This window comes from Bison bison, unplaced genomic scaffold (assembly GCF_000754665.1).
Source record: "Bison bison bison isolate TAMUID 2011002044 unplaced genomic scaffold, Bison_UMD1.0 scf7180017864139, whole genome shotgun sequence".
NCBI classification, from domain to species: Eukaryota; Metazoa; Chordata; class Mammalia; order Artiodactyla; family Bovidae; genus Bison; species Bison bison.
In genome coordinates, this window is record NW_011494711.1 from 4,122,608 (window position 1) to 4,137,174 (window position 14,567).

Here is a 14,567-nt window from a genome sequence, read left to right on the forward strand (position 1 = left end):
TCACAGAGAAAAACAAATATATGATATCACATATGTAGAACCTCAAAAAATATATAAATGAAGTTATTTACAAAACAGACTTTGAAAACTTATGGTTACCAAAGTGGAAAGATGGAGGGTAAAATGGAAGCTTGGGGCTGACGTATACACACTACTACGTTTTATTAGTAGATAGCCTACAAGGATTTACAGTATAGAATAGGGAACTCTGGTCAATATTCTGTAATAACCTATACATGGGAAAAGAATTACATGTATAATTGAATCACTTTGTGCTACCTGAAACCAACACAACATTGTTATTCAACTGTACTCCAATATAAAATAAAAATTGTTAAAGAAAACTTACCTGTTTAAATATTCAGACATATTCTTAGTGGCTGCATAATATTAAAATGTTCGTAGCTATAATTCATCTACTTCCCTATTAAGAATACTAGGCAGCTTTTAATATTTCTCTAAATAAAAACCCACATAATCTTTGTGGTGCACATTACTAGATAGATTTATATAAAGTTCTTGATAAAGATTACCAAATTACTCCCCAGAAAGACTGAAGCAATTACAGTCTCAGTAACAGTGTTTGAGAACTATGTCCTGGACCCAAGCTCGCATACTTTTTGGAAATCTTTGTTAGGCTAAAAGGTATATTTTCAAATTTATAATTTTTAGTCTCAAACAGTAAACATTTAAAAAATAAGATAGCCTTTTTCTCTTGTAGGTAAGTCATTACTCTTTTGAAAAATTTTGCACTTAAAATTTATATACTCAGATAAAAAAATTCTGTCCTCAGAGCTGGAGAAGGTTTTTCTTTGACCCTCCCCTCTTCTTCCCATTATTCACTGGCTCTTCCCCTCTCCTCTTCCTTTTGTAACAGGAGTGTAGGTCTTGCTGTGAGGGGATGATCTGCAATGTTGAGTTACCCACCAACCACACGAATGCGGTCTTCGCTGTGATGCACGCTCAGAGGACGTCTGGTAGCAGTGCCCCTGTGCTCTACCTACCGGTGCTGGCCTGGGCCTTCGTGCTCCCGTTGATATAAGGCCACCTTCCTGGGAGAGGCAGAGACCCGTCCTCTGAAGCACAAGCTAACAACTGTAAAATGGCGAACTTTGAAGACCAATCTCTTCAAGATTGAAGGATGCGCATTGGACCTCACAGCAGAAGCCAGCTGTTTGCTTAGCTCAGATGCTCCTTCAGGAGGCCACAAGAAAGGGGACTTGGCAGAGACTGAGTGATTATGTAGCTGTTAGGTTTCTTGATCAAAAGGGGGCTGCATTTTGTCTCTTCTGCAAGGAGGGTCCTGCCAGCATCTACCACAGGCAGGTTCAGCAGCCTGTGTTGTCCCTGCCAGACCAGACCTTTGGGGGAAAGGACTCTGACCTGATTGACTCCTTCAGGGGCTGCTGGAACAGACCCTCTAGATTCTGTGATTGGCTCAGAGCATCTCTGTGAAATCTAATCCTTCCCTGAAGAGAAAGCAGTTTCCCCACTGAGGGTGAAGTAACGAGAAAGCCCACTATAGGAAGGAAACTTCCAGTTGAACTAATATGAAACCTATTTGCTAATTGTGGGGGAAAATAAAGCTTTTAAATTATAAGTGTAGAATGCATGCTTATGTGTTTCTTGGCCGATGTGGAGACCTCAGATGAAACACATTAACGAGTGTCATAAAGGAGGCCAATTGAAGTTGATCATGCACCACAGGTGCTATCTTCTGGCTTAAAGTATGCAAGTCTATGCCAAGGTGACTTAATTTTTTCTTGGGGGGAAAGAACCCTTCTAAGGATGTCAAATGCAAAATTAGTGAACTGAGAAGGTGAGGAAACCTCCCTGGGCAAGGAGGGTGATACCTTATCACATGATAGATCCTCAGAAGTAGCAGTTTAGGAACTTCCCTGGTGGTCCAGTGGTCAAGACTCTGTGCTCCACTGCAGGGGGCATGGGTTCCATCTCTGTTAGGGAACTGAGATCCTACATGCTGAGCAGCATGGCAAAAAATTAAAAAAAGAAAAAAGCAGCTTAAAGACAGAGAAACTGGCGACAGTGTCCCTCTCCCAGTCAACCTGTCTCAATGGGAGGACCATCAAGAGAAACTTTCTAAATCCATGCTAAAATGTCTGGTCCCCTGTCTTCTCTTTCATTCTTATAACACAGTCCTAGACTTTCAAAGGAGCAACTTCCGTTTCTAGAATCCTAATTTCTCGCCTTTACACTTTGGAGTGACCTTTAAACACTCTGCCTTTATATGTATAGTGAGAAGTTAGTGGAGTGTTTGTTGTTTTGTTTCTCAGTAGAGCATCTACCATTAGAATGCTGAGTGCCCCACAGAATCCACTAATGACGGTGTCCTTGCCACACTGGCTCATCCATGATGGGGGTCGGCCATGGATCAAATACATCCCACCACTCTTAGTCTGCCCAACTCTACTAACAAATATTCTGTTGCCCTGGTGTCTTCAACTCAAACATGTATCCTCACAGTTCTGGAGGCTCAGAGATCAAGATCAAGGTACCAGCAGATCTACTGTCTAATGAGAGCCCTCTTCCAGATTTGTAGACTGGCCTTTTCATATGTGCTCAGGACAAAGGGTGAAGAGTGAGCATAAGGATTCTAATCGCATTTATGAGGCCTCCACCTGAATGACCTAGCATCCCCCAGAGGCCCTACACCCAAATACCATCACATTGCGGCTTTAGGCTTCAACACGTGAATTTGGACTTCCCTGATGGCTCAGACAAGTAAAGAACCTGCCTGCAATGCAGGAGACCTGGCTTCAAACCCTGGGTCAGCAAGATCCCCTGGAGAAGGGAAGGGAACCCACTCCAGTATTCTTGCCTAGAGCATTTCATGGACAGAGGAGCCTGGCAGGCTACAGTCCATGGGATTGAAAAGAGTCAAACACGACTACCACCACCATGTGAATTTGGGGGAGAAACAAATATTCAGTCCGTAGCAACCCCCCTAACCACACCTATTCACTTACATGTTGTCTACAGGCTTCCTTCTTGCTACAACACCAAGGATGAGTAGAGGCAGCCGAGAGCACATGGCCTGTGAAGCCTGGAAGGTCTGCTAGTTTGCCCTTTGCAGGAACAGTGTGCTGACCCCTAGCCTCTGAAATGGCAGAAGTCCATGGGGAAAAAGCTGCTTGCTGTGCACGGGCTGTGGTGCTCATGGCGGTGACTTGGCCTCTGCACTTGTTTACCAGATCACTTCCTTACGTGCATCCATGAATTTTTCTTCATTTTGTTTGTTCTATTCCTTTGATTCAGCCTCTTAGTAGTTATGTGCTATTGTCAGGTGCTAAGCTGTATATGTTTCTTCTCAACCCTGATGCAGTGGGAGTGTCTCATCTTAAAGCTCTTTACCTTCCAATAAAACAGGGAGGAGACAGATGTCATTACCTCCCTGTCTCTGGCCAAACCAGAGACTCACCTGGAAGCAGCAGTTTTGAAGTCTGATGTAGATCTATCTTGCCTTTCACTCAGCACCTTGAGGTATTTGAATTTTCATAGCTATGCTTGTTTGAAATTAATTATATATGACTTCAATTGAAACATTTTAAGAGCATCTTTGGTGGGTGTCTTTTTATTCCCCAGGGTTTCTTTTGTCTGAGAAGTTGATGAATTGTCTGGTAAAAAACCATTAGCAGACAGTACTTCTTTTTCTTCTGTCTAGATTAATGAATTTTCCTCTGTGTTTTTTATTTTTCTTTCCCAAGGAAACATCTTAATTTTCTCTTCTTCACCCCACATATGTTTTCATAGATTGCCCTCCTAACCACCTCTCCTCTGAGCATTTAAAATAGTTATCCTGAGCCAAAGAGAGAACACACAGAGGAAACAAACTGCAAAGACAGCCAAGTGAATAGGGTGCCAGATTTACAAATAAAAGCATCAGATGTCCCATCAAATTGGAATTTCAGATAATTTTTTAGTATAAGTTATTCATGAACTCGTAAGTCTGACTTATCTGAGGCAATGTTTTCAAGTCCTTGTAATCAGAATTTTCTGGCCAACTTCAAAATAAGACAAATTCTAAGGGCCTTCTGGAGATGTTGACTCAGGAGATGGGATGGAGCCCATGCCTAATCCCAATAATTAGATGTTAAATAAGCAGCTCCCAGATGACTGTGATGCTAGGTGTGTTACCCTTGATCTGAGAGGTTTACTCCTTCTTCAGAAGCCCAGTCCGTGGTCACATAATAAGTGCTAATGAATAATAAACCTGGGTTGGAGTTGTGGTTCTCAGTGTGGTCTCTGGACCAGCAGCATAGGCATCACCCGGGAATTTGTTAGAAATTCAAATACTCAGCCTCCATTCCAGACCTTTGGGTTTTAATAAGGTTTCCAGGTGCTTCTGATGCACACACTAGTTCAAGAACCACTGGACCAGAGAGGTGCTTCCTAAATGTCTTCGTAAATAGGTCCTTGGTGGGGGCATGGAAATTACTCAGGGAGTTTATATTTAAAGACGAAAACTGGACTCACAGACCGCAAATCCAGAAAGTCAGATTCTTTTTGTTAGAGTTGAATCAGAAAATCTGTATTTTTAGTAAACTCCTCACGTGATCTGATACACAGCCACTTTTGGAGCCACTACACTAGAGAATAAGAGATGGGGGTGATGTTAGTGCACAGAAGCCCAAAACCTTTAACACTTGACCTTGAAATCCCGATGCATTATAAATGGACTCTATGTGGGGTCTCCAACGTAATTGTTTTAAAACTAGAATCCAAGAATCTAATGAGTCCATTTGCATGGATTTTTTTAGTCCATTACATAGTGACTTAGAATGGCCAAGTGATCCAGACCTCAGATTAATTTCATATGCCCCCTAATGAACAAGAAGATGAAGAGTACCTTGTCAAAATGTCCCGTGAGAACTGGGGTAGTGGAGGCAGGAAAGGAGAATATGTAGATTTGTTCTTATAAAAAAGACAGGGGGATTAGCTATGAATACGAGGAAAGTATGGGGGAATGATGTGTCAAAGTTCAATTTTGAATATAACTACATTCTAGAATAAATCTTGAGTTCCTGTCCATCATTCACTTTCTGAAAAGAAAAAAGTTGTACAGAACACATCTTTTCCCTGCTGTGTCTAAACTCTCCCTAAATCCAAACCTGACTGAGGTTAGCAGCCAGAAATTACAGGCATTGTCTTCTGTACAGTCTGCATTCTGCTGTGTCATGCGCTGTGTAAAACACATCTCATAAGAAAAGAGAAAGAGGTGGGTTGGTTTCTCTTTCTCACTGGGAGAGGACTTAAAAGCTGTGCAAAGCATGAAATGAGCAGCATGAACCAGCATGGGCTTGGAAGGTGAGGTGTGGTGTGGAATTGGGAAATATTTCACAATTGAGAAATTACCCTTATGCACAATTTTTGTGATGTGTCAATTGCCATCTTATAAAATTCTGCTCTGACCTTTGAATCTTGTGCATTTTATTTTTCACCTCATTGTTTGTCACTGACTCTTATTTGTGGAGGGTTTCACTGTGATTCTGGATATGTGTGTGTGTTGTGGGTGGGGAGGAGGCGGGCAAAGCACGCCAGAGGACAGAGGTGACTAGTGGATGCAGGGAGGTGACAGCTGTACAAACTGGAGAACAAATGGCTGTCGTCATGTAATTCGAGTCTGCCTTTAGGCGTAGCTCCTTGGCTGTGTACCTGAAACAGTCTAGCATCTTCCTGGTATCACACACCTCCCACTTCTCCTTTGGCCTTCATAGTTCTACTTCCTTCCCTGTCTTCTTCCCTCATTGCCTTGGCCTCTTCTATTAGATGCTGAGGCTAGAAGCTGAACTACGTAGGGGGTTAATCCAGGATGTGAGCTACTCAGAGTGTAGGCTGTGAAAAATATGGCTTTCATAGCTTGATCCCAGGAATACTATTCAAGGAGTCTGGGAATCTGCAGTTTGAACAAGCATCTACCTGGTCGTGATTCTGGTACTGGGAGTCTGTAGGGCATTATCTTTAGAAACAATAATGCAAGGCCTCAGTAAAGGCTGTAGAGGCTCAAGAGCATCTACCACATAACTCCTAAACCTCCATTTCTGCACTTTTTTGGTCTATGAAAATTGGTCCCAGGGAAAGGGCTAGGATAAGCTGGAAGACACTCTGGCTTGGCAGAGCTGCCCTAAGTGGATTGTCCTGGGTTCAGTTCAGCTGCTCAGTTGTATCCAACTTTTTGTGACCCCATGGACCACTGCATGTGGGCTTCCCTGTCCATCACCATGTCCCAGAGCCTGCTCAAACTCATGTCCATTGTGTCGGTGAGGCCATCCAACCATCTCATCCTCTGTTGCCCCCTTCTCCTCCTGCCTTCAATCTTTCCCAGCATCAGGGTCTTTTCCAATGAGTCAGTTCTTCACATCAGGTGGCCAAAGTATTGGAGTTTCCGCTTTAGCATCAGTCCTTCCAGTGATTTCCTATAGGATTAACTGGTTGGATCTCCTTGCAGTCCAAGGGACTCTCAAGAGTCTTCTCCAACACCACAGTTCAAAAGCATCAATTCTTCAGTGCTCATCTTTCTTGTCCAATTCTCACATCCATACATGATTACTGGAAAAACCATGGCTTTGACTAGATAGACATTTGTTGGCAAATTAATGTCTCTGCTTTTTAATATGCTGTCTAGGTTGGTCATAACTTTCCTTCCAAGGAGTAAGTGTCTTTTAATTTCATGGCTGCAATCACCATCTTCTGTGATTTTGGAGCCCCCCAAATAAAATCTCTCACTGTTTCCATTGTTTCCCCATCTATTTGCCATGAAGTGATGGGACTGGATGCCATGATCTTCATTTTCTGAATGTTGAGCTTTAAGCCAACTTTTTCACTCTCCTCTTTCACTTTCATCAAGAGGCTCTTTAGTTCTTCACTTTCTGAAAGAAGGGTGGTGTCATCTGCATATCTGAGGTTATTGATATTTCTCCTGGCAATCTTGATTCCAGCCTGTGCTTCATCCAGCCCAGCATTTTTCAGGATGTACTCTGCATTTAAGTTAAATAAGCAGGGTGACAATATATAGCCTTGATGTACTCCTTTCCCGATTTGGAACCAGTCTGTTGTTTCATGTCCAGTTCTAACTGTTGCTTCTTGACCTGCATACAGATTTCTAGGAGACAGGTCAGCTAATCTGGTATTTCCACCTCTTGAAGAATTTTCCACAGTTTGTTGTGATCCACACAGTCAAAGGCTTTGGCATAGCCAATAAAGCAGAAGTAGATGTTTTTCTGGAACTCTCTTGCTTTTTTGATGATCCAACAGATGTTGGCAATTTGATCTCTGGTTCTTCTGGGTTTTCTAAATCCAGCTTTAACATCTGGAAGTTCATGGTTCATGTACTGTTGAAGCCTGGCTTGGAGAATTTTGAGCATTACTTTGCTAGGTCCTGGGGAGGCCTAGAAAATTGGGAGCTCCAGGAAACCAGGGCCTCTTTCAGCCAAGCAGGATGTCCAGGGTTCTGACCACTAACTGGACTCCCTATGAGTCATGGCTGAGTGAGTATAGTAAAAGTCAAGGGCAAGGCAAACTTATTCACAGGGGCTAAGCAGAGAAGAAATACCAACCCAATTCAAATATTCTTTAAAGGAGGATAAGCAACAGGAGTCAAACAGGTCCTGGAGACAGACCCTATCTAGGTTGTTGAGGGTCCCTGAAGACAGTAGTACTTTTTAGAGAGTGATGTATCCATCAGGATGACTTCAACTACAAATAACAGAGAGGCCCAATGCAATTGGCATAAATTTGTTGGCTCATACAACCAGAAGTCCAGAGGGAGAGTGGGATTCAGGGTGGACTTAAATCAGTGGTCCATTCTTTGCTGTTTTTTTGGCTCCATCTCTCCAATGTCTCTGGTAAGGAGATGGTCACAGCTCTCCCAGACATCCCAGCCGGTGTCCAGAGAACAGATAAAGGGATGCTACTGGACACTGACAAGGAAGTGAAGATATTCACCCAGGCCCCCAGCAAATTGCACCCAAGCAAGATGTGGTTGCTCTTGACTTAGTACAGCTAAAAGGAGCTCAGTGTACCCTAAGGCATGTGTGATGCATGACAGGAGGTAGATAGGTGAGCAAAATAGGAATTAAAGAGAAGGAAGGAAAAAATGGATCTGGGAGGGCAGCCAGAAAGGTCTGCTCCAGATTCCCACAGTCGGAAGCCGTGTTGGGAGGCAGTTGTCAAGGTGGCTGAGAAAATGTTCTGGCTAGAGATAAGCCAGGCAAGCCCTCTGGAACTGTACAGACTTGCCCTAACCGCACAGTTGGTAGCAGACCCAGACAGAGAAGCTCCCCTGTCTACTGCAGTTTCTACCACGTTCTCTTTTGATTAATGTACATTATAAATCTGCAAGGAGTGGAGACAGTATTCAACACTTCCCAAAATATTCTACAAGAGAAACTTTTCTTTCTCAAGCATCTAAATTCCATAGAATACACTCTGTTTAAATCAACATCACTTTGCAAATATAGAGAAGTATGGAGTGGGGGGACCTGCAGAACTCAAGACGATGGGTAAGGAACTGACCCCTAAAATAAGGTGGTCGGTTAACACATGCCAAGTGCATGAACCTTGACTCCTTCAGAAACACTCATTTCTCCAAGAGCTTGGGCTCCATCCTATGCTTGTATAAATGACATCCTTGCATCCATTATCCTCAGGTGAGTAGAGGCAGAAAACTGAGATTTTTGCCCTTACAAAAAGAGCAAAATAGTTAAAAAAAATTATGTTCTTAAATTGTTCCTATCAGTGTCCTGAACTAATTTTGATCCCACTCATGGCATTTTCCTCTAGGTCCAAAAGGCCTGCTACTCCTTAAGACCCAACTGTAAGCCAATCTGGAACACATTGTTTTCTAAAGATTGTGTTTTCCTCTCTTTCCATATGCCCTTTGAAGGTAGTCACTGAAGTAGTCAATTGTTAGTTTAAATATTTTTAGATTTACTATGAAATTAACCTTGAGTCAGAAATGGGTCCTGAATACTAACCACTTATCTTTATTTCAACTATGCATTTAGACCAGAATTTCTTAATGGACTGAAGATGTCTTTTTATCAGAGATATGGACATATTCTCAAGGAAAGTCTTTTGGTATCTCATCCAACAATAAAAAAAATGAAGATAGAAGCTTCTGAGTGGTGAACACATGGCAGTTCAGAGGGCAAGGAAGCTCGCACCCCTTCCCACAGACTTGCCTAAGCATCTTTTATCATGAGCCACCTCCCACTGGTCACAAAGCTCTGCCCGTGTGTCAACATGGGGGGGATGTTGTTATCCATCCACCATGATGCCTTGACCTGCACCTTGGCCACTTGCTCACATGAAAGGAGGAGACCAGATGTAAGAATAGAATGACTTTAACTCACCTCCTCTCACAAAAACACCAAAATCACAACTAATTGCTTATCAACCATTGACAAAAAAAACCACTAGAGTCTACCAAAAAAAGATACTCTACATCCAAAGACAAGGAATAAGACAAAAAGAGATGGTAGGAGAGGCATTTTTACCATATAATCAAATCTAACACTTACCAGGTGAGCCACCCACAGACTGGAAAATAATTATATCACAGAAGTTCTCTCACAGGAGTAGGAGTTTTGAAACTCAGGTCAGGCTCCCCAGCATAGGGATTCTGGCATTGGGAAGAGGAGCCCCTAGAGCATGTGGCTTTCAAGCCCAGTAGGGCTTGAGTGCAGGAATTCCACAGGACTCCTCAGGGGAAAACAGAGACTCCGCTGTTGGAGGGTGCACACAAAGTTTCATGTGCACTGGGACCCAGAGCATCAGACCTATCTGTGGGTCCTAGGGGGTTTCCTGGGTAAACGGGTTGGCTATGGCTCACTGTGGGGTCAAGGACACTGGAGGCAGAGGCGCCAGTGAATACTCATTGGTATGGACTCTCCTGAAGGTCACCATTTTGGCACTGAGACTTGAGCCCACCCAACAGCTTGTAGGCTCCAGTGCTAGAATACCTCAGGCCAAACAACAAGCAGGGTGGGAACACAGCCCAGTCCATCAGCAAACAGGCTGCTTAAAGTTGTCCTGAGTATGCAGCCACTTCTAAACACACCCCTTGATGCAGCCCTGCCCACCTGAGGGACAAGAGTCAGCTCTACCCGCAGTGGGCAGACACCAGTCCTTCCTACCAGGATCCCTGCACAAAACCCTGGATCAACCTCTTCCACCAGAGACAAGGGGAACTACAAACCTGCAGCTTAAGAAATGGAGATCACAAATAAAGAAAGTTAGACAAAATGAGACAGCAGAGATATATGTTCCAGACGAAGGAACAAGATAAAACCCCAGAAAAACAACTAAGTGAAGTGGAGATAGGCAATCTGACTGAAAAAGAATTTAGAGAAATGATAGTAAAGGTGATCCAAGATCTCAGAATGGAGACACAAAGAAGATAGAATATATGTTTACCAAAGAGCTAGAAGTGTTAAAGAACAAATAGATGAACAATATAATAACGGAAATGAAAAAATACACTAGAAGGAGTCAATGGCAGGAAAACGAGGCAGAAGAAAGAATAAGTGAACTGGAAGATAGATAGGTGGAAATCACTGCTGTGGAACAGAAGAAAGAAAGAATGAAAAGAAAAGAGGACAGGCAATGGCACCCCACTCCAGTACTCTTGCCTGGAAAATCCCATGGACAGAGTGCCTGGTGGGCTGTAGTCCATGGGGTCGAGAAGAGTCGGACACAACTGAGCGACTTCACTTTCACTTTTCACTTTCATGCATTGGAGAAGGAAATGGCAACCCACTCCAGTGTTCTTACCTGGAGAATCCCAGGGACGGGGGAGCCTCGTGGGCTGCCGTCTGTGGGGTCACACACAGTCAGATATGACTGAATCGACTTAGCAGCAGCGGGGACAATGTTAAATGTGCCAACATTAGCATTATAGGGCCCCCCCAGAAGGAGAAGAGAGAGAGACAAAGAACCTGAGGAAACACTTGAAGAAGAAATGGCTGATATCTTCCCTAACATGGGAAAACAAACACTCAAGTCCAGGAAGCACAGAGATCCTACACAGTATAAACCCAAGTAGAAGGATACCAAGACACATAGTAATCAAATTGACCACAATTTTTTTAAAAAGAAAATATTAAAAGCAACAAGAAACATACAAGGAAATCCCCATATGGTTATCAGCTGATTTTTCATCAGGAACTCGGTAGGCCAAAAGGAAGTGGCATAACATTAATATAATTAGAGTGATGAAAGGGAAAAATCTACAACCAAAAATACTCAACCCAGCAAGGCTCTTGTTCATATTTGACAGAGAAATCAGACATTTTACAGATAAGCAAGAGCTAAGAGAATTCAGCACCACCAGACCATCTTTGAAACAAATGCTAAGGAACGTCTCTAGGTGGAAAAGAAAAGGCCACAACTAGAAATAAGAAAATTACAAATGGGAAAGGCTCACCGGTAGGCAAACATAGAGTAAAGGTAGGAAATGACACACAAATATGATACCAAAACCAGCAATCATGAGAAGAGTACACATGCAGAATATTAGAAATGCATTTGAAATTAAGAAACTAACATTCTATATATAAATATATATTTCTATATCAAAACTTCATGGTAACTCCTAACCAAAATCTACAGTAGATACCCTCACAAGAAAGGAAAAGCAATCCAAACACAACTCTGAAGATCACAAGAGAGCAAAAAAGGAAGTGAAGGAAAAGGATGTACAAAAACAAATCCTAACAATTAACAAAATGGCAGTAAGAACTACATATTGATAATTATCCCAAATGTAACTAGATTAAGTGCTCCAACCAAAAGATACAGACTGGCTGGGTAAATACAAAAACAAGACATATATTTGCTGTGTGCATGAGACCTACTTCAGATCTATAAACACATACAGACTAAAACTGAGAGGATAGAAAAAAGTATTTCATGCAAGTAGAAATCAAAAGAAAGCTGGAGTAGCAGTACTCATATCAGACAGACTTTAACAAAGACTGTTACAAGAGACAAAGAAGGACGGTACATCATGGTCAAGGGATCAACCCAAGAAGAAGACATAACGATTGTAAATATATGTACCCAACATAGGGGCACTTCAATACATAAGGCAAACACTAATAGCCATAACAGGAGATACTAGCAGTAACACAATTATAGTGGGAGACTTTGTCACCCCACTTATATCAATGAACAAATCATCCAACCAGAAAATCAGTAAGAAAACACAGGCCTTAAATGACATGTTAGACCAAATGGGCTTAAATTGATGTGTGTGTGTGTGTGTGTGTATAAGACAGAGACAGAGTGAGAGAGTGTGTACATTCCATCCAAAAGCAGCAAAATACACATTCTTCTCAAGTGCACATGGAACATTCTCCAGGACAGATCATATGCTGGGCCAGAAAGCTAACAGTAAATTTAAGAAAATCATATCAAGCATCTTTTCAGACCACAACACTATCCGATAGAAATCAACTACAAGAGAAAAAACTATAAAAAACACAAACAGATGGAGGCTGAAGAATATGTTACCAGACAACCAACGGATTGCTGAAGAAACCAAAGAGGAAATAAAACATGTAGAGACAAATGAAAATGAAAACAGCGATCCAAAACCTATGGGACACAGAAAAACACTTCTAAGAGGGATATTTGTTGCAATATAATCTTACCTGAGGAAACAAGAAATATCTCAAATAAACAACTTAACTTTACACCTAAAGCAACTACAGAAAGGACAAACAAAGTCCAAAGTCAGTAGAAGAAAAGAAATCATGAAGATCAGAGCCAAAACAAATGAAATAGAGACAAAGAAAATAATAGGGGAAAAAAAGGAATGAGACTAAAAGCTGGTTCTTTGAAAAGATAAAACTAATACACATTTAGCCAGACTCATCAAGAAAAGAAGGGAAAGGGCTCAAATCAATAAAATTAGAAACGAAAAACGAGGAGCTCCAATGAACACTACAGAAATACAAAGCATTGTAAGAGACTACTATAAGAAACTATATGACAATAAAATGGACAACCTAAAAGAAATGGACAAATTCTTAGAAAGGTGCAATCTCTCAAGACTGAACCAGGAAGAAACAGAAAATATTGAGACCAATTATAAGTACTGAAACTGAAACTGAATTAAAGCTCCCAACAAACAAAAGTCCAGGATCAGATGGCTTCACAGGCAAATTCCATCAAACATTTAGAGAAAAGTTAACACCTATCCTTCTAAACTCTGCAAAAATTGCATAGGAAGGAACACTCCCAAACTCATTGTATAAGGCTACCATCACCCCAATATCAAAATCAGATATCACAAAAAAAGAAAATTACAAGTCAATATCACTGACGAACATAGAGAAATCCTCAACAGAATACTAGCAAACCAAATCCAACAATACATTAAAAGGATTATACACCATGATCAAGTGGGATTTATCCCAGGAAAGCAAGGATTTTTCAGTATCCACAAATTAATCAGTGTGATACACCACCTCAATAAACTGAAGAATAAAAATCAGATGATCATTTACATAGACACAGAAAATATTTTTGACAAAATTCAACACCCATTTATGAGAAAAACTTTCCAGAAAGTGGGCATAGAGGGAACCTACTTCAACATCATAAAGGCCATATACAACAAACTCCCAGAAAACATTTATTCTCAATAGTAAAAAACTGAAAGCATTTCCTCTAAGATTAGGAATAAGACAAGAATATCCACTCTTGCTAGTTTTACTCAACATTGTTTTGGAAGTCTTACTCATGAAAATCAGAGAAGAAAAAGAAATAAAAGGAATGAAAATTGGAAAAATAAAACTATCACTGTTTGCAAATGACATGATACTATACATAAAAAATCCTAACTATGCCACCAGAAAAATACTAGAGTTCATCAATGAATTTGGTAAAGTTGCAGGATACAACTTTAATCCTAATTAATACAAAATTAAGTGACTAATACAACTAATGAATTAATATTAGTAATTAATACAAAATTCATACACAGAAACCTGTTACATTTCTATACACTAACAACAAAAGATCAGAAAATTAAAGAAACAATCCCATTTACCATCCAATCAAAAAGAATAAAATACCTAGGAATAAACTTGAAGCTCTATACAGTCAGCAAAAACAAGACCAGGAGCTGACTGTGGTTCAGATCATGAACTTCTTACTGCCAAATTCAGACTTAAATTGAAGAAAGTAGGGAAAACCACTAGACCATTCAGATATAACCTAAATCAAATCACTTTCGACTATACAGTGGAAGTGACAAATAGATAAAAGGGATTAGATCTGGTAGACAGAAGGCCCGAAGAACTATGGACAGAGGTCCGTGACATTGTACAGGAGGTAGTGATAAAAACCAACCCCAAGAAAAAGAAATGCAGAAAGCTCAAATGGTTTTCTGAGGAGGCTTTATAAATAGCTGTGAAAAGAATAGAAGCAAAAAGCAAAGGAGAAAAGGAAAGATATACACATCTGAATGCAGAGTTCCAAAGAATAGCAAGGAGAGATAAGAAAGCCTTCCTCAGTGATCAATGCAAAGAAATAGAGGATAA

The 14,567-nt window shown here is 41.1% G+C and overlaps 1 protein-coding gene across 2 annotated transcripts in view; it reads left to right on the forward strand.

The window, feature by feature from the left end:
- The window catches only part of LYPD6B (LY6/PLAUR domain containing 6B), a 31,469-nt gene extending 29,554 nt beyond the window's left edge, over positions 1–1,915 (forward strand). For both annotated transcript variants that reach the window (XM_010839960.1, XM_010839961.1), the window contains exon 5: positions 878–1,915. In XM_010839960.1, coding sequence (XP_010838262.1) covers positions 878–1,042 — 165 coding nt within the window. In that variant the 3' untranslated portion in view covers positions 1,043–1,915. The remainder of the gene's footprint in view (positions 1–877) is intronic.
- Positions 1,916–14,567: the final 12,652 nt, after the last annotated feature.